Source organism: Rhinolophus sinicus, chromosome 16, assembly GCF_057876585.1.
Source record: "Rhinolophus sinicus isolate RSI-liver-muscle chromosome 16, RSI-T2T, whole genome shotgun sequence".
NCBI lineage: Eukaryota > Metazoa > Chordata > Mammalia > Chiroptera > Rhinolophidae > Rhinolophus > Rhinolophus sinicus.
Window position 1 is genome coordinate 9,025,998 of NC_142516.1, and position 23,433 is coordinate 9,049,430.

Here is a 23,433-nt window from a genome sequence, read left to right on the forward strand (position 1 = left end):
CTGGGACGCAGTCCCCTCTCTCTGCACTTGCACAGGCCACGTTACTTGCTTTGGCCAAAAGGGTAAGAGAGGAAGTGAGCTAGTTGCAAGGTTAGGCCTCAAGAAACCTTATAAACTTCTGATCTCCTTCTTCCCCTTGCTTCTCCCATGAGAACAAGCCTGCTGGAGGATGAGGAATGACGCAGAACAAAGCGAAGGTCATCCTAGACCAGCCAGGTCCCCACTGACCAACTGACCCCCAGGTAAGACAAGCAGAGCTCCCCTACTTGACCACCGGTGACTGTAGATGCATGAGAGAGCCCAGTTCAAATCAGAAGAACCACCCAGATGACTCGCAGACTTAAGAGCAAAAATAAATGCTTATTGTTTTAAGTCGCTAAGTTTTGAGGTGGTTTATTATGTAGCACTGTGGCAATAATTAACTGATAAATCCATTTAAAAAAGGCATTTTTTTTAATTGACTTGGATATACCTCCCCAATTCTAGAGTTTACTCTCTTCCCTTGAACAGTGAGAAGCAGTCTGCAATTTGCCTCAATTCACTTCTTAATTTAGTATTCACTAAGTGTAGCCTGCCAACCATCTACATCAGAATAACCCAGAGGGCTTGTTAAGGAAGTGAGTCTTTCAACTTCTGTTTTAAGCTAATATTATTTTAATCTGTTATTTTAGAAAATTTAATTCTAATTCATACAATGACAAACCAATCCAATAAATTATAGCATTATTTTTATTCAAGCCACATATATCCCAACGGGAAACACTCTTCCTTTCTTATATGGACTGAACCAGGATTTCTGAGACATGGGAAATGGCTTTTTTTTCTAACTCACCACATAATTTTTATGCACACTAAAGTCTAAAAATCACTGCCTCAAATCCAGTTGAGGGCATCTACCCTTGAAGGACTCCAGTGATCTTTAAAGAAACACATCAAAAAAACGTTTTCAAATTAACCTTTCAAAAGCGCACTAGGGACCCTCCTATTTTTTAATCCTTACCTTGCGCCATGGCCCTACTTGGTAGCTCCTGAGTAAGTATTATGGTTTCCCACCTCTGGGACTTGCTTATACTATTCCTTCACCTACTGTGCTCTAGCTCCATTTCTGCCAATGCAATGCCAGCCAGGCTAGTATTTTCTTCCAATAAGCTTTTCTCTACACTTTGAAACACTGTTATCTCTCGCTCAGAACTGCCAAAGCACTCTTATGACACTTTCAATCATTTGTGTACCATTCTCTCCCTAAGTTTCTTGAGCCATGAGGTTTTATCTTTGTTTCCCTTAAAATTTTGATATTACAGAATTGAAATATCAAATATTACAGAATTCAAGCAATTCATTTTAATTAGTCTTATACAACTTAAGCCTAAACAATTCACCAACTAAACACATTTCTAAAAAGTGAAGGAACTACGAATAAATGCAAGTTTAATGGTCATTATATAATCAACTTAGGTTTATTCTCTTACTGAACACAGCCAACTTGCATGGAAACACACTGTTTATCTTGCACCCAGGTAAATTCTGTGCTACTTGAGCAATTGTGTTCAACCTCACTTTACCTTGTTCATGCTCTAATAGCTGTAGAGCTTCAACTCCATTACTCCCAGAAGGTCCTGCTCCAAGTTCTGATACAGACTCTCCTTCCAGGTCTAGAGAGGATACCGAATTGGAGCGATTTGAAGGACCTAGAGAAATGTTTCTACTGTGAGTGAGCTTTTTAAAACAGTCATGAGCCATCATGCAATTTTTCATGCCTTGATAAGAGACTAAAGACTGATTAAAGTGGTTTTTAATAAAAAATTTATTTATTTTTTGAGGGAGTAGCTCACAGTGGACCATGCAGGGATCGAACTGGCGACCTTGGTGTTATCAGCACCACACTCTAACCAGCTGAGCTAACTGGCCACCCCTGATTAAAGTGCTTTTAATACTGCACTTACACCTCAAAAATACACATGCACTTTAAGCCAGCAATTCTGCGTCTAGGAAATTATCCTAAGGAACAATTCAAAAACTCATCTAATTTTTGATTGTTTCATGGCTTATGTCTGAAAAGCGGAAGCAATCTACATGTTTAATCACAGAAGAATATTTAAATATGCCCATTTAAAATGAAAGAAAACAGCCATTAAAAGCCATGTTATTTAAGAGTATTCCATTATAAAAGGAAATTTACTGTTATTTTTGTGAACAAAAAGGTTTCAAAACAGCATAGACCTAATCTTGCTATAAATAAACCAAAATGTTAACTGTTATTAATAGAATGGTGAGATTACAGATGATTCAATTTCTCTTCAGCATTTTCTAGAATGAACGCACATTACTGATGTTTTGAAACGTCAGAGGAAAAGGAAAAGTTATTACATTTTATGTTTCTGTTACAATGTTAGTAAACTTGAACTTTTTTCATTAAAATAATTTGTCCTAGATCATAGGGTGACATATTCTCACTTCACAATCTTGGCTTTTAATGATCTTTTTTATTCCTATTTCCATTGTGTTTTTCTGCTTCATACAGGTGTGTGTGTGTTGTGTGTGTGTGTGTGTGTGTGTGTGTGTGTGTATGTGTGTCCAAAGAAATAACATTAAAGTATAAACAACATCCTGAAATACTGAGTCCATTTTATTTTCCATTCAGACATGCACTAAATCCCTCTAAAGGAGCTCTATAAGCTTTGGTATTGATCAACACTAGAGAAATAAAACTTGGTACTTTTCAAATATCCGTGAAGACTTATATCTTTTCCATTTTATATGACCAAACGTCTCTTGCAATCTTTCTTTTCAAATTTTATTCAAAAAAACAATCTTTACAGCCAACTGTTAAAGATCATTAGAGGAAAACTTCATTACCCTCCTCAGTGAGGGGCACAGATGGTAGAATTATAATTTATAAGGCTCCTTTAAAGAACACAAAACAAAATATTACTTGAATCACACAACTCCTTGAATGAAGTAACCCTTCACCTTCAGATATTCCTTCCAGATTATCACTGCAGAGGGAAAAGCGCAAGGTTTTATCAGGTTTACCGTGGAGTTTGTTTTCATCAACAGGGACATCTCCTTGTCCTCCATCCGAAAGTTGCATGTTTAGGACCTAAAACATAAAATGCCATTGGTTTATCACAACTGAAAGATTACTGATATGAAAACAAATGCATATTTAACTTTTTTTGCTCTTCAATTATCCTTTTAAACTAAAAAACCCATTTCTCTGTTATTCTGATCAAGCTTTTAAATACCTCTAGGAGAAAAGTGTAAGTATCAGAAGAACTGAATCTGTGCCCTTCCATTGCCCTACTGGTGTCAGAGACTGAACAGGCAACCAGACAGCAAATGAGCAGAGGTCGAGCTTATAAGAACCAAAAGGCTCTAGAGTCAGTGGGCCGGTCCTTCTGGTTCTGCCGTGGGCCAACTATGTGATCTTACATAAGTTATTTAAACTCCCTAAACCTCGGTTTCTTCACCTGTAAGATGGTCATAACAGTATGTGTGCCATGGAGTTGTTGAGAATTAAATAAAAAGATACACATAAAGAATTTGGCATAGTAAAATGACATAAATTTGCAGTACATTTTTTCAAAAGTTAATAACCTAAGCCAATAGGAAAAAAACATGTAAACAAATTATCTTGTAGGCACCAGAATTCAGTCTAGTCTGAATCTCCACTCGATCACCATATATATACATGGCCACAAAAGTCCATACCAGAAGCTGAAGTGTGACTTCACAGCCATCTCGAGCTTAGAGCTGAAGTCTTTTATATTTTCTATTTGTTAGGTGATTTCCAAATAGCATAATTACTTCTCACTCCCCATAGGCCTCATAATCCAGCTTTGTATGTGTACCTCCAACTTAATGAAGAATTGAGTGCTTTGTTGGAAGTCACACAGCATGTTTAAGCACAGCTGAAACTTAAACTCACAGCCACTGAGTTCCTACGCTATTGCTGGAATATGAAGGAAGATATCCTTACTTAAAAAGAAAAAACAAAACAAAACAAAAAGACCTCTAGGTGCTGCTTCAGCCCTGCACTTACATGTTAAATTAAAGGGTTTGTAATGGCTCTGTATATTTACTCATGTGATGCTATTAAAATGTTATTTAAAATTAGAATTTATTTCCTATTTGCTTGAAATTAAATGCAGACATAAAAATTTTACATTGTGTATTTTTAAGATAACCTGGACCTTTAAAGTCATAGTGAGCAATAGGCAACGAATCTTCAGGCAAAATCCATCTAAAGGCCTAGAGAGTGGTACGAATGAACAGAAAGCAAAAGGATGACAGCACAATGAAGATATTCCCCTGCACAGGAACACAGACTACTGCCTTCAAGGCGGCCACTGAGCTGGTGACGGGGGAAGGTGACAAGGGAAGGAAAATGCCACAGAACTCTCTGACTGACCTTCAGCAGTTTTTTCCCTCAAGAAGCATTCCCCTGGTTGTTGTTTTGGATTACATTCCCAAGTCCCTAAAAAGTTGATTCTGAAAGTTATAGCCAGCTTATTAATTTTTCTCTCTTCCCTCCCCCTCCACCCCGTGTGTGCGTGTGTGTGTGTGTGTGTGTGTGTGTGTGGAGGGACAGTTTGGGAGTTTGACACTCCTCTTTCTTATGAGTGATGCCACAGTTCCAAGCACAGCCAACTACCATCATCACTTTATCAACCATTATAACTAGTCCTTTCTTCCCAGGCCAGGACCAGGTTTTCTTGAATAATAAATAGTCACTGTTGAATGTAAAATGCCACTTCTTTTTCAGGATGTCACAATCTACGAGAACAGATTCCTATCTTAAGAGTCAAGATTTCTTTCCTTTTGTCCCTGCCCCCAGCTATTCTGTTTACAAATGTCTTAAAACTGATTCCCACACCCCCAATCCTATTTCTTCAAAATATTTCACTTTCTTAGTTTTCTTTTCAGTTATCTCTTCCATTTCTTCCTAACTGGCCAAAGAAAAGAAAAGTATTTCTAAAGAATGTTTGGCTCTTTAAAGCAGGAATGCCACTAGTAATCATTAGAAAGAAAAGAAACATAAAACACTTCCTAAAGGTCACTGGAAAAGTCTCTTCAATTTCCATAGCACAATCTCCAGGTTTCCTGCCTCTTTTACTATTTGGGAAATTCCTTTTGGTGTGTGGACTTGGTCACTAACTACAGTGCCGTAGATGTATTAATGTGAAGAAGGGCCTCCAGAACTGTTCATAGGAGGTTTAGCATTTGATGTTGTGTCATGGTAGGCCCACTGAAGATAATGAAAAATATTCATTAAATGCATACTGATTTATAGAAGTGACCATTAATTAGAATAGAATCTAAGTTTCTTAACCTCAATGGCTATAAGTTAAATGCACCAATACATTCATACCTCATTTTCTGACATCATCCCTGGAGTAAGCTGGGGACCTGTCCCTAAGGCGATGACCAACACTTCTGGCTGTACCTCCTGGATGGTTTCTTGAAACGATCCTTCATGGTCCAGGTGGAAGTCCATTAGCACATTGGTGCGGCTTCTGTTCCGAGTTGCTAATAAAAATATTTCAAATAAGACAATTTAGAGAAAGAGATAAAATGAAGAAAACGGGACATTAAATACAAAAATATATTTTCTATTAATATAGAACATTTGCGCATGCACAAAAAAAAGAATGGTGAGAATATGAGTATGAAAAAGAACCTATATCTTTCCAGTTACTCTACTGATGACTAATATAGATTCTCCTTCAAAACTGAACATTAGAAATGATCCATGTTCGCCTGACAGGGAGTGACACACAGATGATCATACCTGCAGAGCAGCAAACACATCCCAATCAATTTAAGACTTGGGATGACAGGAAAAGTATTACCTTATTTCTTATCTTTTCAAGATACCTTCAACTATTTTTTTCTATAAAATGATTTAACTGCCACAGGTCTCCCATACTAATAACTGAACTTACAGGCATTAGAAAATTTCATATAGAAATCTGACAGCCATATAAAGTAATATACGTTAATTAGGCAACTGATGACAAAACCAGAATCAGTTTTTGAAAACACAATGTTTTTCCTGAAATGTAGTAACCTCTTTCGAAAGATGGAGGAGAGATTTCCTTATGTTTGAATACAAGTTTCCTTTCTGCTTACTGGAAACATTCTAAATTAATACAGGATCTAATTATTTTGAGGTGTTATTTTCCCTAATATATTTTTTTCTAAAATAATCCATCCTACAAGAACTGAAGGATTTAGATAGTCGGTGATAATTTCTCTGTAAGTTTTAGTCCTCTGTGATTAGTTTCAATTTTCTTTCAGAGGTCAATAAAATTCAATGCAACCAGAAAACTAACTAGAAATTCTATTTCAGTGCAAAACAAAAGTATGGACATAAAGCAAAAACACTCTATAGTAATAAGTCTTTCAGCTTCACTTTGAGTGAAAGCTGACCTACTTAAAGACAGAAATATAAAGAATCATCTTCTCTCCACAATGCTGTAGATCTGTTCATTAATCTCCTACTCTCAAAATTCAGAGCACACATCAACTTTCAAGTCACATTCACTCACACCTTTATTTGCTGACCCTCACTGTCTTCTACTGAATGGTGAACTTAAATTCAACTTCATGAACAACTCCATGAATCTTAAGTAACAAACTTTATAATCTATGAAAGTACAAGTAATCAAAATTCATGTAGCAATTTACACAAAGAAAAGCAACATGCACATGGAGCACACTTTTATAAACTGTTTCTTAAATAAAAGTTGTAAGAAGAGGAAGAACAGCCTATTACCCACCAAATGGGGTTACTAGAGTAATATGAGCGGTAAGATTGGTGGCTGAGGAATCCCAGGCAGTGATGGCTGCTAACTGTTGTCCTGGGTTGGGAAAGCATTAAACAGAAAGAAAATCAACCCTCTGAATAATGGACACATTTTTTTAAAATATGAAATAAATTCAATGACCAGATCACAGGACTATACAAAATACTGGGCAAACATTTGAAATTTACTTTCCATTACCCCCATATTTAATGATACCTTCTGGATGACAAGAAATGACAGAACTAACGTATAGAAGTGAATAATGGAGAAAAAAAAATCTCTAATTTACCAAATCATTTCTTTGTTTTAAAAAAGTACAAATAGCCTATAATATTAAAAATCATTAAGAGTCAAATTTCGGTTTTTTTCTACTTTTAATTCTGAAAATTGACATTTTGGGATGATGAAAGCCAGAGACTTGAAGAATATGATACCACATTCCTCTTGATGATATTATTACATATTGTTAAATGCAGTAGATTAATTTTAAGAAACTGACAGTTCTTAACAAATCAGCTCATGGAAGTTTAAAAATGAAATCCTATTCTTCAAAATGTATAAAATATAACTATTCATTTTCACTAATTACCGCGGAGGTCCTCATTAGCATTAAAAAATTGTCACTAAACTACTCTGTTCCCTGGGCCTAAACACTCTTTTCCTGTCTTGTTTACTTTTTGTAACTAACTCCTATTCATACTTCAAGAGAAAGTACAGGCGTCACCTGCTCCAGGATCATCTTCTCCTGATGCCATCACCACCCAGCTAAGTTAGGTGTGCTGGTAATCCTCTATGTCTATCGCCATCACACTTAGTACACACTGGGAATACTGGTCTCTTCTTGTTCTCCCCAACCAGACTATAGGCAACTAACTTAGAGTATGGACATATCCTATGGTCTCTGTATCATACCCCAAGATCTAACACAGTGGCCCACCTGCAGGACAGTAATATAATACCTACTCATTTTGTGTATAAAGTGAACACCCAGTGTCTGGTACACAGTATATGCTCAATTAATTTTTTGGTGTATACTTACAGATAATAGACGTTAAGTAAGTGAATAAAGCTTAATTAAGCCTACTTCTTAAATAAATGAATAAATGACAAAATAAAATGGAAGTTGCTTTATTTTACAAAATAACAAAGATATCTTAGCTCAGCTGATAAAAGACTGATTATTAATAACAATAGTGGAAAAATATTAACTATATATTTTCAGCTTTACCATTAGAAACTTCAAAAATTTTATTATATTATTTAGAACTTAGTAGAAAGGACAGAGTTACACAATTCAAATAATGACTATCTATAACAAATAACACTTTCAAGTTTTTCTAAGAAAAGACACTAAAATATAAACAAAGTGTACTGTAGGTGGCATGATTTCAATTAATTATGAAAAGTATGTCTAAATAAAGCTAAAGCCTCCTGCTAAGCCTTAACTAATTTGGTGCTATTGTAAAAAATTGAATTATTATCAGTAAACATGAAAAGAAAGACATTTCCAAATTATTTAAAACTATATTCCAAAACACTGAGCAATAACAAAGGCTAATAAAGAAATATTAAATTTAAGGGAAAGCCCCAACATGAGAAGTCTCTTTACCTATAGGCAATCGATTCTTTTTATTTGCTGGAGTGGTGGCTGGAGACAGCTGAGGAGTATTATAGGGAGTCATTTCCAAGCTGCTGCTTTTTCCTGGCTTTGCCTGGGGTAGGTTTGCCAATAAATTGTCAAGAGCCATTCTGTCTTCTCTCAGTTGATCTCCAGACATCACACTCTTCATAAAATTCACCTGGCAAAAGTAAAAGGACATTAGCTGGTGAAATCAATTTTTCAAACGCAATATATATTTCTCACACAATGTACTCATCTATGACTCTGCCCATGCTTAGATAAATGACTTCTGAGAAAATCCTATTAAAGAATAAAGCCATTACCAGAGTAATAAGCTGACTGTAGGTTATATAAACCACAGTTCTGCTCAACCCTTCCAGAAGATTAACGGAGGACATCGGAGGGGTCTCCACTGCACGGCCCCCAATCACAACATCAAGAAAAGCAGCAACACAGCTCTGTTAAAACAAGAAAAGACCACAGTGAAATACTTCCCCTTTAAGGGAACAAAATTTCAGATTAAGGTGGACAAGTATGCAGAAAAGATTTTCTTCTTGAAAATTTTATGAAACCCAACAATAAACAAAATTAAACTCTTGATGAATTGATACAGAATAATCTCCAAGATATTCTGGTGTGTGAAACAAACATGATGCAGGACAGAACAGTGCAGTCTATCCTACCATTTGTGAAAAAGGAAGGATGGGGTGATGGGGAAAATACATGTAGGAATTTGCTATATACACACAGAGCTCTTGAAGCATATACAGAAGATTGATAACAACAAGAACCTTTTGGGGAGGAAATAAAGGCTAGAGACCAGTGTGGAAGGGAAATCTCACTGTATAGCCTTTGAATTTTAAACTAGGTTGAATGTAGCCTATTCAAATATGACTAATTAAAATTTTATTTAATTAAACTAACTGAACAATGCCATAAATATTACTTATGAAATAGCCTCAAAGTTACACAATTATTGCTGATTTGATTTGGTGACAATTTTTAAAAATTAAACTTTAACAAATAATCTTAATAGATATTTGGTTCTCATTATGATGGCATCTCCTCAACACTTCTTTGGGAGAGAAGTAGTAATCTTTAGTGATAGCTTCCTTTAAATGCTGCAGATCCAACCCTGTATGCTTTATAGCTATAGCGAGGGTAACTGAAAATAATATTTAATTTACACATCACCTCAGGACAAGATTTAATAAAGAGAATACGTAGGTTCACTAATACTTTGGCAGAATTTTCTATAAGCAGTATTTCACATGACGTAGTATTCATTCTTACTTTGTCAAATTTCCCAAGGCTGCTCTTCGTCCGGGGATCTCCCTCTTCAGAGCCAGTCATTGCTAATTGCTGCAAAAGGCGGCCGACCTGCAACCCAAAGCAATGGTAGGGAGACACAGGCTGTAGACACTTACAAAGTACTCTCTATGAAAACATTTCCATTGTATTCTAGACATCTGTTTCATAATATTCATACCACCTGACCAGACAATAGAAAGCAGGGTTCCAAATGTGTATCTTGTCTACATCAGGTTTTACTATATTTAGAGTAATAGAAGAAAAATAGAAATTTTTGCTTTCATTTTTTTGTTTCGCATATTATATCGACATTAGGAAGTAAAAATACAACACCTTTGTTTCTGATATTGTACTTTTCACATGGTTAGAAATTTTAAAATTTGTAAAAGCTGACTCACTTAAATTATTTCAAGAGAATGTTAAAAGTACTTTTCCCTAAATACGAAGTGTGATCAAACAATACGGTAAATGTTTTAAGCAAAAAAAATTTAGTACAATAAAAGATGCATTGCCATTAATACCCCTCAAAATACTACCCCCCCCCCCCCTTCGAACACACCTATCTCATTATTCTTGCCACTTTCTGAAGCAGTTCTGGAAGTCCTGTTTCATGAGTGTCTTTAGTTGCACTGTCATGGCTGCCTCGATGTCCTGAATCATTTTGACTTTGGAGAAGAGCCAGAAGTTACATGGTGCCAGATTCGGTGATTAAGGTGGAGGAGGACACACCGTAATGTTTTTATGACAGAAACTGTCATATACCAGAAGCGGTGTGTGACACAGAGGGTTGTCATGATGGAGGGTGATATGGCACACTTTAAAACACATCTTCTTTCTCTCAACTGTAGCTCACACCTGACTGACTGCACTGAACAAGTTGAAACTTGTCACACACTGTTACTAAGATTCGATGTGTCACTTCCCGTATTGAAGATCCCTGCTTTCCATTGGATGGCACTCGGCAGCAGCATTCACCATATTTTGTGATCACAATGGAAACGCTCCAAGTCACACATGCTTCTGGTATACGGCAATTTCTGTCAAATAAAAACATTACGGTGTGTCCTCATCCACCATATTCACTGGATCTGGCACCGTGTGACTTCTGGCTCTTCCCCAAAGTCAAAATGACCATGAAAGATAAATGTTTTGAATCGATTCAAGGCATGGAGGCAGCCACGAAAACACAACTAAAGACACTCACGAAAGAGGATTTCCAGAACTGCTTCAGAAAATTGGCAAGAATGATGGGATAAGTGTGTTTAAAGCGAGGGAGAGTATTTTGAGGGGGATTAATGGCAATGTGTCTTTTACTGTAATACATTTTTATTTAAACATTCACCGTGTTTTGTGATCACACCTCATCATAGTTCACAAAGTATTCAAGGCAAATTTTTTTCCCTCCTAAGTTTAAAAGCAAACAATTCCTACAAAACATATGCTGTTTGGAAAGTAAATATTAATTCACAGAGCAAGTTCCTTACTGCCAAAAGTGAACTGTTAATCCTTTCCTCTAAAGACACTTTGTTGAAAGTTAACACACAGCATCATCTTAGTATCTGGGACAATCCAACTTTTTACTCATTTTGAAAATATGTGATTCAATCTCTGCTAGAATGACAAAAATAAAAACTACAACTATTTTATCATAAGAATAAATTGAATATTTCACAGATAAAAAAATTTTAAAATTTTATTTCAGGAATTTCTATATAGTTAATTGCTAAACGTCCTAAAGTGAGAGAACTGATCATGAAAAAAGGTATCATTTTTTAAAAAATCATCCAAAGATATATTCTATTCCAAATAAACTCAGTCTCTTCTTCATAGTATTCCTGAGAGATAAGATATAATTAAAAGAGTCTCTTAAGAAATAATAACATGATTTCAGTATTTCAGATAAGTAGGAAAAAAAGGTGTAAAATCATCTTTCTGAAACTCTCAGGTCTAGAAGAGTTTCATATTTCAAAATTTGGAGATTTTAAAAACGTTGGTTAGTGCATATGTGTAAGATGTCCAGGATGTAGGGTAGCATCCTGTAACCAAACACATTTACATTTCTGCAGTAAAACGTAAGTTCTCATCAACACTAAATGGAATAACGAAAAATTATAAAGAGGCTCATGTTAGTTCAGGTTAGGTTTTGCCACCAAATGAAGAACAAAAGACTCTCTGTTTTCAATCATTCTGGATTTTGAAATCCTGGGAAGGTGATGGTGGGCTTGTTCTAGAAAATCTAATCAACTATACATTCATGTTTGTGAGGACTCCATTTAAAAACTAATGTAAAATGTTTTATGACAACAGTATTTTTTAAATCCCAATATGACCGTTTTTGTGTCTTAAGCAGCAAATATTTAAGACAGTCTAAGGAAAAGGAATGGTAAGAATCTATGAACACTGTCATCGCATTTTCTGTCCCCACGCCCCCTGTCTCATCAACTGATTTTAGACTGAATGCCACATTAATAAACAGCAAAAGCGTACCTGCATCAGATTGAATCTTGCCACCTCATTAATCGGAGCATCAGAAATTATTCCATACTGTTCTGGATTGACAACTGCAGGGCAGATGAAGCAGGCCAACAGCAGATCGGTACACATTGCCCTGACCTCCCCAACTTCCAGTCTGTCTACACAGGAAAGGGTTTTGTACATCTGGGACACGATCCACCTCAAACTATGTGGAAAGCAGTACGTGTTCTGTTTGAGATAACCAATAAACTTGTTCACCAAAGTCACTAGTTTGGCCTCATTGGAATCAACCATCTCTTGAACCTTTTGCCTGAATCTATCTGAGCCTTTCTCTCCAAAGAGTTTTTCCTGTTGAGATGGGGAGAATCTCTCAATTAGCTTATTTGGATCTGTTTCCAGATGGTCTTCATCTTCCACGAGCAGTTGCATGATTGGCTCATGTAAAGTTGCTGTGAGAAAAAGTTTGGCAGAAAACAGTCCTTCAGAAAAAAGTTTAAATAAGATGCTGAAGGCACAGGTTCCTCTCCTCAAAAGTCGCCTGGGGTTGTCACTTTCTTTAAGTTCAAATTCAATCAAGTATCGCAAAACCTGAAGGAGGTAGCTTTCATCTTCTTGCATAATGCAGTTGCCATAGAGGGAGGTAAAAACTGTGTAAATAACACTTTGTGTGCTCTCCTGATTAAGTTTCTCTCCAGCAACCAGAGAGGAGGCAATAAGACGAGGATTTTCCCTTAATCGACTCAAGAATTCTCCATAAGCAGTCTCCTGAAATCCCAATTGCTTGTATCCATCAACAAACTGTGTATCTTCCAAAATCTTGGCATGTTGGCAACATTCAGCAGGGGAAGCTTCAGCACTAAAAAAGGAGCAAACAAGCCAAATAATAAAATTAACAACAACAATAATATAACACACATCCTATACTGTAACATGGAATGTGAGCTGATTATAGAATGAGATCACTCGGATTTGCTAAAATCTTTTAGACTAACAGCATCTGAATGTGTAAAGAAAAAAACCAAAAAGGACAAATTCCTCATATTAAATCAGGTTCAATGAAAAATACCAAAAAGTGGGCGGCCGGTTGGCTCAGTGGTTAGAGTGCAGTGCTCATAACACCCAGGTCACTGGTTCAATTCCCACTTGGGCCAGTGAGCTGCGCCCTCCACAACTAGATTGAAAACGACGACTTGACATAGAGCTGATGGGTCCTGGAAAAACACACTGTTCCCCAATATTCCTCAATTAAAAAAAATAATAAATTTAAAAAGAAAAGAAAAAGGAAAGTACCGAAAAGGAACCATTATTCTGATTTCTATCATCAGATCGGTCCTGCCTCTCTTTGAACTTCATATAAATGGAATCATACAGTAGGTACTCTTCTGTCTCTGACTCCTTTTCACAACATTATACCTCAGCACTACTACAACTCTTATTACAGTTAAAAACTGCTTCTTGGAATAAGAGAATAATGAGGTATTCACACAGTGAAAAATGAGGTTTCTAAAATGGAAAAGTAGATATATAATAGCAAAACATGGAAATGTATATATTAAATTATATTAGGAGAAATGTAGAACACAAGATAATTTACTCTCTACAACAATAAAATGTTGTATATGTACAAAGGATACAAAATTGGTGCAAATTAATTGGTATAAAATATTAATGCTTAAGTTATAATTCTCTGTGACAGTGCTTAACTGATTTAATAAACAAAATAACTCACCTTAATGTTGATTTAAACTATCTTAAACGAGGCACTTTGTTGGAAATAGATTCATGTACTTACAGTTAGCACAGACTCATAGTGGTTTATAAAATTTAAGACTTCAAAATCTTTTCTCTACCTGGTTATGATAAGCCGATCCAAATTAATTCTCTGTTGCTTAGCAATCCATGCCGTACGATACAACTTTTCAGCTGTCTTAAGTACATCTGCATTGAGCCTCTGAATGAGCTGTTTCTCAGAGTTCACATATAAGCGTTCCTGTTTGAGGTGATGGGCCAGAGTATGAATATCTAGCTTCACCATCTTCAAATGTGGAAAAGGTACAAAGGCTGATCACTAGGAGTAAAAAGACAAATTTAAAAATTCTATGTTACTGAAATTGTTTTCCAAAATCAAAAGGGATAGAACACATTAAGAATTAGCTCCATTTAGTAGCATGGGTAACTCTAATTTTAAAATAATCTATATTTTTTTAATTATAGAAGCATTACAGATTCAGTATAGAAAAATTGGTAAATACAGATAAGCTAAAAAAAAAAAAAAGCTCCTAATAAGGCCACTGCTCAGAGATAAACATTGCAAAAACCTTGTGTATATCCTTCAAGTCCAGTGTCTACTTATTAACACTGGAGTTTCCTTGACTGCTCTCTTTCACATTACAATCAATCAACATATTCTGTTGACTCTTAGCTTCAAAATACATCTCAAATCTGAGTACTCACCACCTCCATCATCTGTCACCGGAAGGTCTTAACCACCACTTCCTAACTGACCTCCCTGCTTCCTTTCACACACTACTCGAGTCTGCTCTCTACAGAGCATACAGTAGCCTTCAAACTTCACTCAGATCAAGCGCTTCCCCTACTAGACATCGTCCAAAGCCTCTGCATTTGCTGATCCCTCTGTCTGGAGGGCTATTCCTCCAGATATCTTGACAAGGCTAGTGCCTTTACTTCATTCACAATTCTCTGCTCAAATGTCTATTTAGGGAGGCCTTTTCAGATACCTCTTTCTAAAATAGAAAATATCACTTCCTATTCCTCTTCCGGCCTTTTTTTTAAAGCACTTGTCCCCATCTAGCTTATATTACAGATATCTACTTGCATGTTCACCGTGCTTAGAGTGTGGCTCCCCTACTAAAAGGTAAGGGCCACTAGGGCTAAGGCTTGTCTGGTCTGTTCACTCACGGCTGAAATTTCAGAGCTGAGCGAAGGGCCTGGTTCACAGTAGGACTTGAATAAATATTTGCCAAAGGAATGAATGAAATCACACAATTCTTGTTTATCTAGTAGCTAAACAAACTGATTAAAATAGCACACATATTTTAAAGCAGTATTATTTAAGCTATACCCTTGAATCTAGAATGCCTGCCAAACCACAAATGTTTTGTATCATCAACAATAGAAGTGTCTTTGGCCCAGATAACAGAATACAACGTTGTGTCCAGATAGCAGGCAGTCATTAAGTTAGAAAAATACTTCTCATTAAGAATTAAACATTATGATTGTATACTTGAAAATGTAAGAATAGTGCTTTAGGGTGGCCGGATGGCTCAGTTGGTTAGAGCGTGAGATCTCAACAACAGGGCTGCGGGTTCACCTGGAGCTGAGCTGCACCCTCCACAACCAGATTGAAGGACCTGGAGCTGATGGGCCCTGGAGAAACATACTGTTCCCCAATATTCCCCGATTAAAAAAAAAAAAAGAATAAAGCTTTAATGTTCTTACCATAACAACACAGGAAAATAATAATTATGGGAAGTGAAAGATGTGTTTCACTAACCTTACTGTGGTAAACATTTTGCAATATGTATGTGTATCAAATCATTACTTTATACACCTTAAGTATATGTTATATTTCAATAAAGCTGGAAAAAAAGTTGTCCTAGCCAATCAGATTCAAGTGACCTTAATAGATCTATTTGGAGTTGATAAAATACAATTTGTAGTGAATTCAGATTCTAAAAGAGAAGACAACCTAGGGATCCAATGAAAACACGTTCCAATGTATAAAATAAATATTTTTGGTGCTAAGACAAAAAAAAGAATTAAACACTAGGGTAGCAGCTGAAAGTATATTTAAATCTACCTTATTTAAAGAAATAAATTTAACTATTTTTAATTAAGTTTGATTTCAGAAAATTTTAAACTCTTTTATTTTAGTGAACTACTGATGACTAGGAAAATTTCAGATATTACTATTTAATCTGAATTTAACTGCTTTCAAAAAATACTTCCTTGTACCTTATCAATTCCCTAGCAAACTATGCAAAGCTGTTATTCCACATCTCCTGTGTGGTTAGAGCCCTCATACCGCTTTCCTCTCAAAAGCTATAAATATGTCTACTTCCCCAAGATGATTCACTATTAGTCACAGAAACATCTGTGCACATTCAAAACAAATGGTGACATGCATACACATACATATATAATCTTATTAAATAACTGAGTCGACAGAAGACGCATATATGATTCTAGACTTCCATGAGGGAATTCTCACATCCTCTAGGGGGCTCTAAGTCACAGACTATGAACAGAATCATTGAACAAATGGATGTAATTATGAGAAGTATTACAGTTAATGAAAACAGTACTGAAAGGGGCTCTTAAAGATCTGTATGCTTCATCCATTAGTTCTGTTACTTTCGGTACATAATATATATTCCCTGAACCTCAGGGTTTTTTTCATCCACAGAATGACACAATACCTACATTTATTTTGTGCCTGGTACAAGCAATGTATTAGGTACTAGGGATACAAAAAAGAATAAAACCTAGTGTGTGACCGCAAGGACTTTTTAATCTAGTAGAATGGGGCCGACATGCAAGCAAATGGCTGCTTGAAAATGTTATGAATATTACGCTACCCATAAGATTGTACCATCCAGAGTAGGGACAAAACAGAAGGAATGACTGAGGAGTTATATACCTGCAGCCAGTCTTAAAAGACAAGTATCTGCCAGGATAAAGAGGATGGTAGGTAGGGGCAGAAGTCCAAACAGAGGAAGCCAACCAGCTAAGGCACAGAGGTGTGTGACACTGAGTGCACTCAGAGCACTCCCCGTGGCTTGCTCCAGACTGGGGGCATGTGAGTCAGTGTGTGTTAAGAGTGAGGTGGGTGGGGAAGGAGTGTATAATGACAGATAAGGCTACAGAGACAGAACGTACACAGAAGCCCGAGTGAAGAAACGTGGGCTTTGCAGTGTAGGTGATGGGAAAGAGTTTTAAATAGGAAATTAACATAATTAAATTTGTATTTGAGAATATAAATTCTGGTAGTAAGTAAAAGGATGAGGAGGAGATGGAACTAGATGAGAGATTAAGAAATTGTTGACAGGCAATAAATGTTGCAGCAGCAATGGGAAGAACAGGACAAATTTCAGAGCTCTTAGGAGGTAGAAAATATGAGATTTTTTTTAGACACCTACAAATAGGGAAGGTGAGGTAGAAGTTGTCAAATAGGGAAAAGGGTGGGTGTAGTTCTTCACCACTTTATAAACTGAAAATTGTGTCTGGTATGGTTCTAAGACCTTTACAAACTTAATCGTCCTAAGGTTCCTCTGACATAGGTACTTTGCAGCTAAGGAAACTGAGGTCAGGGTATCAAATAACTTGCACCAGGCCACGCAGGTAAAAGGTGATAGAGCCAATACACTATTCTTATTATTACCCTGGTCTCCACAAGAAAGACTCAGAAACCTTGTGGTTAAACAGAAGAATACCTTATATTTAAGAGGTGCACACTCAAGTATGTGGAACTAAAGTATGAGGGTGTTTGCAACTTACTTGCACGTGGCTCAGAAAAAAAAAATCCAAGAGATTTAAAAGTGGAGCAAAATGTAAACTGTTCTACTGGTGGTAGATATATGGTGATCACCATACTACCCTTCAACAGTTTCTGTGTCAGAAAATTTTACTAATAAAAAGATAGGAAAAAGTATTTTAGAAATTCTCAAATTGTGCCCTTCTTGTTGTTGTAATACAATTTAATTCAACAGATATATTATTGAGTTTTTCTGTTGCCTAGCCAGGTCCCCTAATCTCAAGGAGCTCACAGTCTAATTACCACCAAAATACAGTTCAAGGTAGAGAGGACACATTAGTTTCCAGTGTCACAGCAAAATATGAACCAATTTATGCAATTTAGAAATTAAAACCTTCAAATGTAGCTTCACTTAAAAAAAATTAACTCTTGAAAGTAATGCTCCACCTAATTTAAAAAAGAACTCACTTCTAAACCCTTCAACAGTCCCAAATGTCTTCAGACATTTTTGCAAACCTAGGTTTATTTTGCAAAGAAACCTAGAACACTAGACAAACTTGCTAAGAACTTTTTTATTTAATCAAATTCAAGAATTATAAGCTTTATTGCTTTCCTTCCTTTAATAAGCCAGTCAGAATGCTGTCAAATAACCCTACAAAACAATACTTTAAAAATAAAATCATTGAATAAGTGTATAATCCTCTCATTATCACACACAGGAAAGTGTCAGTAAACTACTGGGTAAAATGCAAGAGATTTAAAACGTGAATTTACTCTGACCTATATTTTTGCCCCCCGTTTAGTTAGCTAAATTAAATTCAGACTCTGATCACTATTTTACATAACGTAGCACATGCCAGAGTATAATGATATTACATGTCTGTCTCTCCCATTAGATGGTAAACACTAAAGGAAAGAAATCACTCAACTCTGTCCTGGCATAGCTGATGGCAGGTAGAAGAAGCTCAAACATGTTAACTGAGCTCAATTCAGGTAGCACCAAGTCTACTGGCTCATACATTTTGAAAAAAATAAACCACACACACAAATAATAATACCTAATAGATCATTATTTCAAAACAACTGCAGGAGTCAAATGGAAACCGTTTCCCAGAAAACTCCTGTATTTGGCAAGAGGGTCTTCCCCTCCTTTTCCTGCTCTCCACCCTGACAGCCAGCTCCATCGACATCTGCCCTGGACCACCAGGTGTTCACATAGCCTGCCCTGTATTTCTGTTCATGTCAGTCACAACAAGAACTGTTTTTCCTGAAACCTGTGATCATTTTCTAAGTTAGATCATTTCATTTTGGAATGGCTAAAAATTAGACTTTGAAAATCTGTAATCTTAAATTCGGTTCCACTTATTACAATTCTACAAATCAATTACACTTATGTATGTTAAATCAGATTTTAAGCTTTTCAACTCATGTTATCAAGACTTATCACTGAGGGCACGGTGGGGAGATTTTAGTTGAAGGAGTAAAACACACTGGTTCTGTATCTTTGCACAATGCTACACAGTAGGGGCTGGCAAACTATGGCCTGGGGGCCAGATTTATCTGGCTGCCTATTTGTATACATAAAGTTTTATTGGAACAGTCATGCCCATTTGTTTGTATATGATCTATGACTGCTTTCATGTTCCAATGGCAAAGCTGAACAGTTGCCAGGGTCCATATGGCCCCCAAAGCTAAAATACTTACTATCTGGCCCTTTACAGAAAAGGTTTGCCAACTCCTGATAAGCAAACATACCTACTGTAACACAGAGCACAGAGAGGAAGCATAGCCTGATAAGGTGAAATGTGTAACTTAGAAAATACATGAAAAGTTCCAAGGAGGAAACATGCACTATGAATGTTAGCAACTATCCCTGAACAAACTCCTGTGACTCAAGAGAAGGACTCTAAAGTAGAACAACTTATTTCAAATGTTTTATGGGATGAGAATCATGTTTCATGTTTTCTGTGTTGAAAATTTCTAATCAAGGGCATCCCAAGTTAATATGTATCTAACAGTTCTAAACTCTAAGAAACAGCTAGACTTCAAGTAAGCAAACGGATCATCTCTTTATTAATCTAATAAATTCAGGAATAACTCTGTAAGAGAGTCAGTAAGAAAAGACCACCGGCTACTTTCTTATTTTATATAGAGACTACTTCAAATAAGTCAGCGGAAAGGATACCAAAGCTGCAGTCTGAAAATCTGAGGCATTTAAAACGGCTCTGACACCCACTGTCAATGTGATCTGTGGCCAGTCACCTAAGTTTCTGTTTCCTCATCTTCAAAATTGGGATAATGTCCTTATCTATTTCACTCGCACAATGTAGGACCTCATTATTCTTGTCAGTTAAAAGGTAGGGTAATTTTTATCATTTCACGAGGACACAATGAGACAGACTCCAGGTCCATTGCATGATTGAACTGACAGAATGAACCTTGCCATGAAAATAAGTGGGACATATCAAAGTCATAACTAAAGAAGACTACTTGCTAACATTATGGAACCTACACTGGTAAAAGGCTTATTAAAAGTGAAATGAAGGCCAACTATCTTCAATTTAAGAGCATTTTTAGCAACATAATATCCATATAGAGGTACAGCTTTGAAATCTGAGAATAAAGCATCTGTTGCAAATAAAAAATGAGTCTCACTTAAGAGGATCCAGTTAAAAATAACACAAATAAGGACATGTAATTACCACATTACTAAATTATCACGACTGGGATCCTGGAACAGAAAAAGGACACCAGGTAAACACTACGGAAATCTTAATAAAGTATGAACTTTAGTTTATCACAGTATATCAATACTGCTTCACTGATTTTAATATACCACAGTAATGGAAGATGTTAATAATAGAAGCAACTTGGTGCTGGCTATATGGGAACTCCCTATACTATCGTCTCAATTTTTCTATAAATCTTAAACTGTTCTAAAATATAAAGTCTATTTAAAAAATTGTAGGGACCAGCCCTGTGGCTCAGGCGGTTAGAGCTCCATGCTCCTAACTCCGAAGGCTGCCGGTTCAATTCCCACATGGGCCAGTAGGCTCTCAACCACAAGGTTGCCAGTTCGATTCCTCGAGTCCCGCAAGGGATGGTGGGCAGCGCCCCCTGCAATTAAGATTGAACACAGCACCTTGAGCTGAGCTGCTGCGGAGCTCCTGGATGGCTCAGTTGGTTGGAGCGCAGCCTCTCAACCACAAAGGTTGCCGGTTCGACTCCCGCAAGGGATGGTGGGCTGCGCTCCCTGCAACTAGCAACGGCAACTGGACCTGGAGCAGAGCTGTGCCCTCCACAACTAAGACTGAAAGGACAACAACTTGACTTGGAAAAAAGGCCTGGAAGTACACACTGTTCCCCAATAAAGTCCTGTTCCCTTTCCAATAAAATCTTTAAAAAAAAAATTTTTTAATTGCACAAATAATAAACTTCTAAGTCCAAGTATCCAATTTAGCAAACATTGTTCAGTAAGAAAAAGTATACAAACTTACAAAAACATTTGAACACTAATTTATCACAACATCCAAAAACTGCCATCTAGAAAAAGGATTACCATCTATCATATGATGTAACATCTGGTTAACATCAGTAATGGTTAAACTATCACACTAAAATATATTTTTTCTTCCAGTTTACTATGATCAGAATGAAATACAGAAACTTTATAACACAAAATTTCCATGGCTACATTACATTTTGTACTAATTCCTGGTCAACTGAAGGAAGGCAAAACTGTTTCCTATCCTGAATTGTTTAAGAAAAACTAGTTTTTATATTAATTTCCACTTAATAACAAACTTTTTTAAAAAGCCCTTCTAAATTGTAATGGTTGAAATTGAGGAGAAGAATTTCAATTGATTGGTGAAAGTAAAATATATGGGTGCATAGGAATAAAAATAATAACTCCCACACATTACAGGTGTGTTATGTACTAGGCACAGGTGCTTTACATTGATATTCTCATTTAATTTGTATAACTCCTGAAAGGTAGATGCTCTTATGCACATTTCACTGATGAGAAAACTGAGGAAATTAAATAATTAGCCCAAAGTCAAGTTAAAAACTGGCAAAGCTGAGACTAAAATCCAGGTGTATCTGGCTCACCCAGCTTTAATTTATGGCCAGGGTCACTTCCAATCTTCCCACTCATTCAACTATTATTAATATGAAAGTCAGTATCTGGACAACTCCCCTTTCTTTGAAAGTTTCAACTGTCTGACAAAGTCGGGTTTAGTTGGACTTCAGGACTAAATAAATAACCTAAATTCCCTCAAATCCTATGAAAGAAACGACTTTATAAGGATATGTGAAAGTTTAGAAAAAGTTATTAGGGGTTAATCTCATAAACCCTGCTTTTTACATTTCCTATCTATCTCCCAACATTTCCTCACTTCCCCCAAATCAGATGTTGTCATACTACCGTGTTTCCCCAAAAATAAGACCTAACAGGAAAATAAACCCTAGCATGATTTTTCAGGATGACATCCCCTAAACATAAGCCCTAATGTGTCTTTTGGAGCAAAAATTAATGTAAGACCTGGTAATATTTTCGGGGAAACATGGTATATCCTAAAGTCTTCCACATTTGCAGATGCTATTGCTCATGCCTAAGAGGACCATATCCTCTCTATTTTCAAGTGAACTCAGATTTATCTTTTAAGGTCCAGCCTCCAAATCTCTTCCTTCTGTGAAGCTCTGGGGAACTGCTCCCATCCAGACTGCATCCTTTCCTCCCCTATGACGCTAAACAACGCTGAACCACAGGAGGGAAAGTTACTCCATTTTCAAACCCTTTCAGTCCTGTTTACATCATGGAGAATATCTAAGCAAGGTGCCAATTTGTCTTCAACACTTCCCTAATACCTGCTAATCTCTCCTTTAATTAAAGGATAGCAGGCATCAAACTCAGCACCTTCTGCCAACAGTAGCTAGCTAGGTTTTATAACATTGTTTTGTTTTTATTATATTTTAGTTGCTTTCTATTTAGGGTAAGAGATGTTAGCCTTTCATTATGGTAGCAACATAAAGCTTCTTTAAAAATATTTTAAAGTGTGTCCATAAAAAAAGACATTAAATAACAGTACAAGTAGCATGAAGATTTGGGAAAAATCATGATGCAACTCAAGGATTAAGCATAGGAAACATTTTTATATATTGCTGACTACTCCTTGACAGAACTGTCAGTCATTTTTTTCGCTCATTATATAGTACTTATATAATATTCATATTCCCTCATAGTACTTATATAATATTCATATTAATGTGATAGGGCAAAAAAGGACATGACTGCCATTTTCAGATGACCTACTACAATGTTAGCTCCTGTGTTTTATCAATCAAGTAATTTTAATTTGAGGATTTATATTACCCACCACTTTCGGGGATCTAACCAATCCACACAAGAGATGGCTGTTCCTTGCAAATATTTTTTTATGAATATAAATAATCATGTTGAATTACAAGGATTTGTCTGCATGTGTTTCCCCCTTAACAAGACTTGTCTCCTTTAGCACAGGAACAATTTCTTGCTCATTTTATAATGTTTTGTTAAGTGACATGATCTAAAAATTGTCAGGTATTAAAAATAACGAGCTCATCTCTTTCCACAAAAAATGGACAGACAAGTGCAGTCAGTTTTATTTACCACATTTCCTTCAACAAATGTTTATTAAACACCTGCAATGTGTGCTAGACACTGATGAACAACACAGGTAGGG

At 36.3% G+C, this 23,433-nt stretch overlaps 1 protein-coding gene across 14 annotated transcripts in view; it reads right to left on the bottom strand.

Annotated features, from left to right (window-relative positions):
- GAPVD1 (GTPase activating protein and VPS9 domains 1) overlaps positions 1–23,433 on the bottom strand; it is a 61,404-nt gene that overhangs the window by 25,762 nt on the left and 12,209 nt on the right. For 4 of the 14 annotated variants that reach the window (XM_074331004.2, XM_019728578.3, XM_019728577.3 and 1 more), the window contains 9 exons: positions 14,067–14,284; positions 12,229–13,072; positions 9,724–9,810; positions 8,754–8,888; positions 8,419–8,608; positions 6,783–6,863; positions 5,372–5,529; positions 2,971–3,100; positions 1,563–1,688 (listed from right to left, as the gene is read on the bottom strand). In XM_074331004.2, the coding sequence (XP_074187105.1) occupies positions 1,563–1,688; positions 2,971–3,100; positions 5,372–5,529; positions 6,783–6,863; positions 8,419–8,608; positions 8,754–8,888; positions 9,724–9,810; positions 12,229–13,072; positions 14,067–14,251 (1,936 nt within the window). In that variant the 5' untranslated portion in view covers positions 14,252–14,284. The remainder of the gene's footprint in view (positions 1–1,562; positions 1,689–2,970; positions 3,101–5,371; positions 5,530–6,782; positions 6,864–8,418; positions 8,609–8,753; positions 8,889–9,723; positions 9,811–12,228; positions 13,073–14,066; positions 14,285–23,433) is intronic. The other 10 variants (XM_074331009.2, XM_019728581.3, XM_019728579.3 and 7 more) reach the window with 3 other exon arrangements.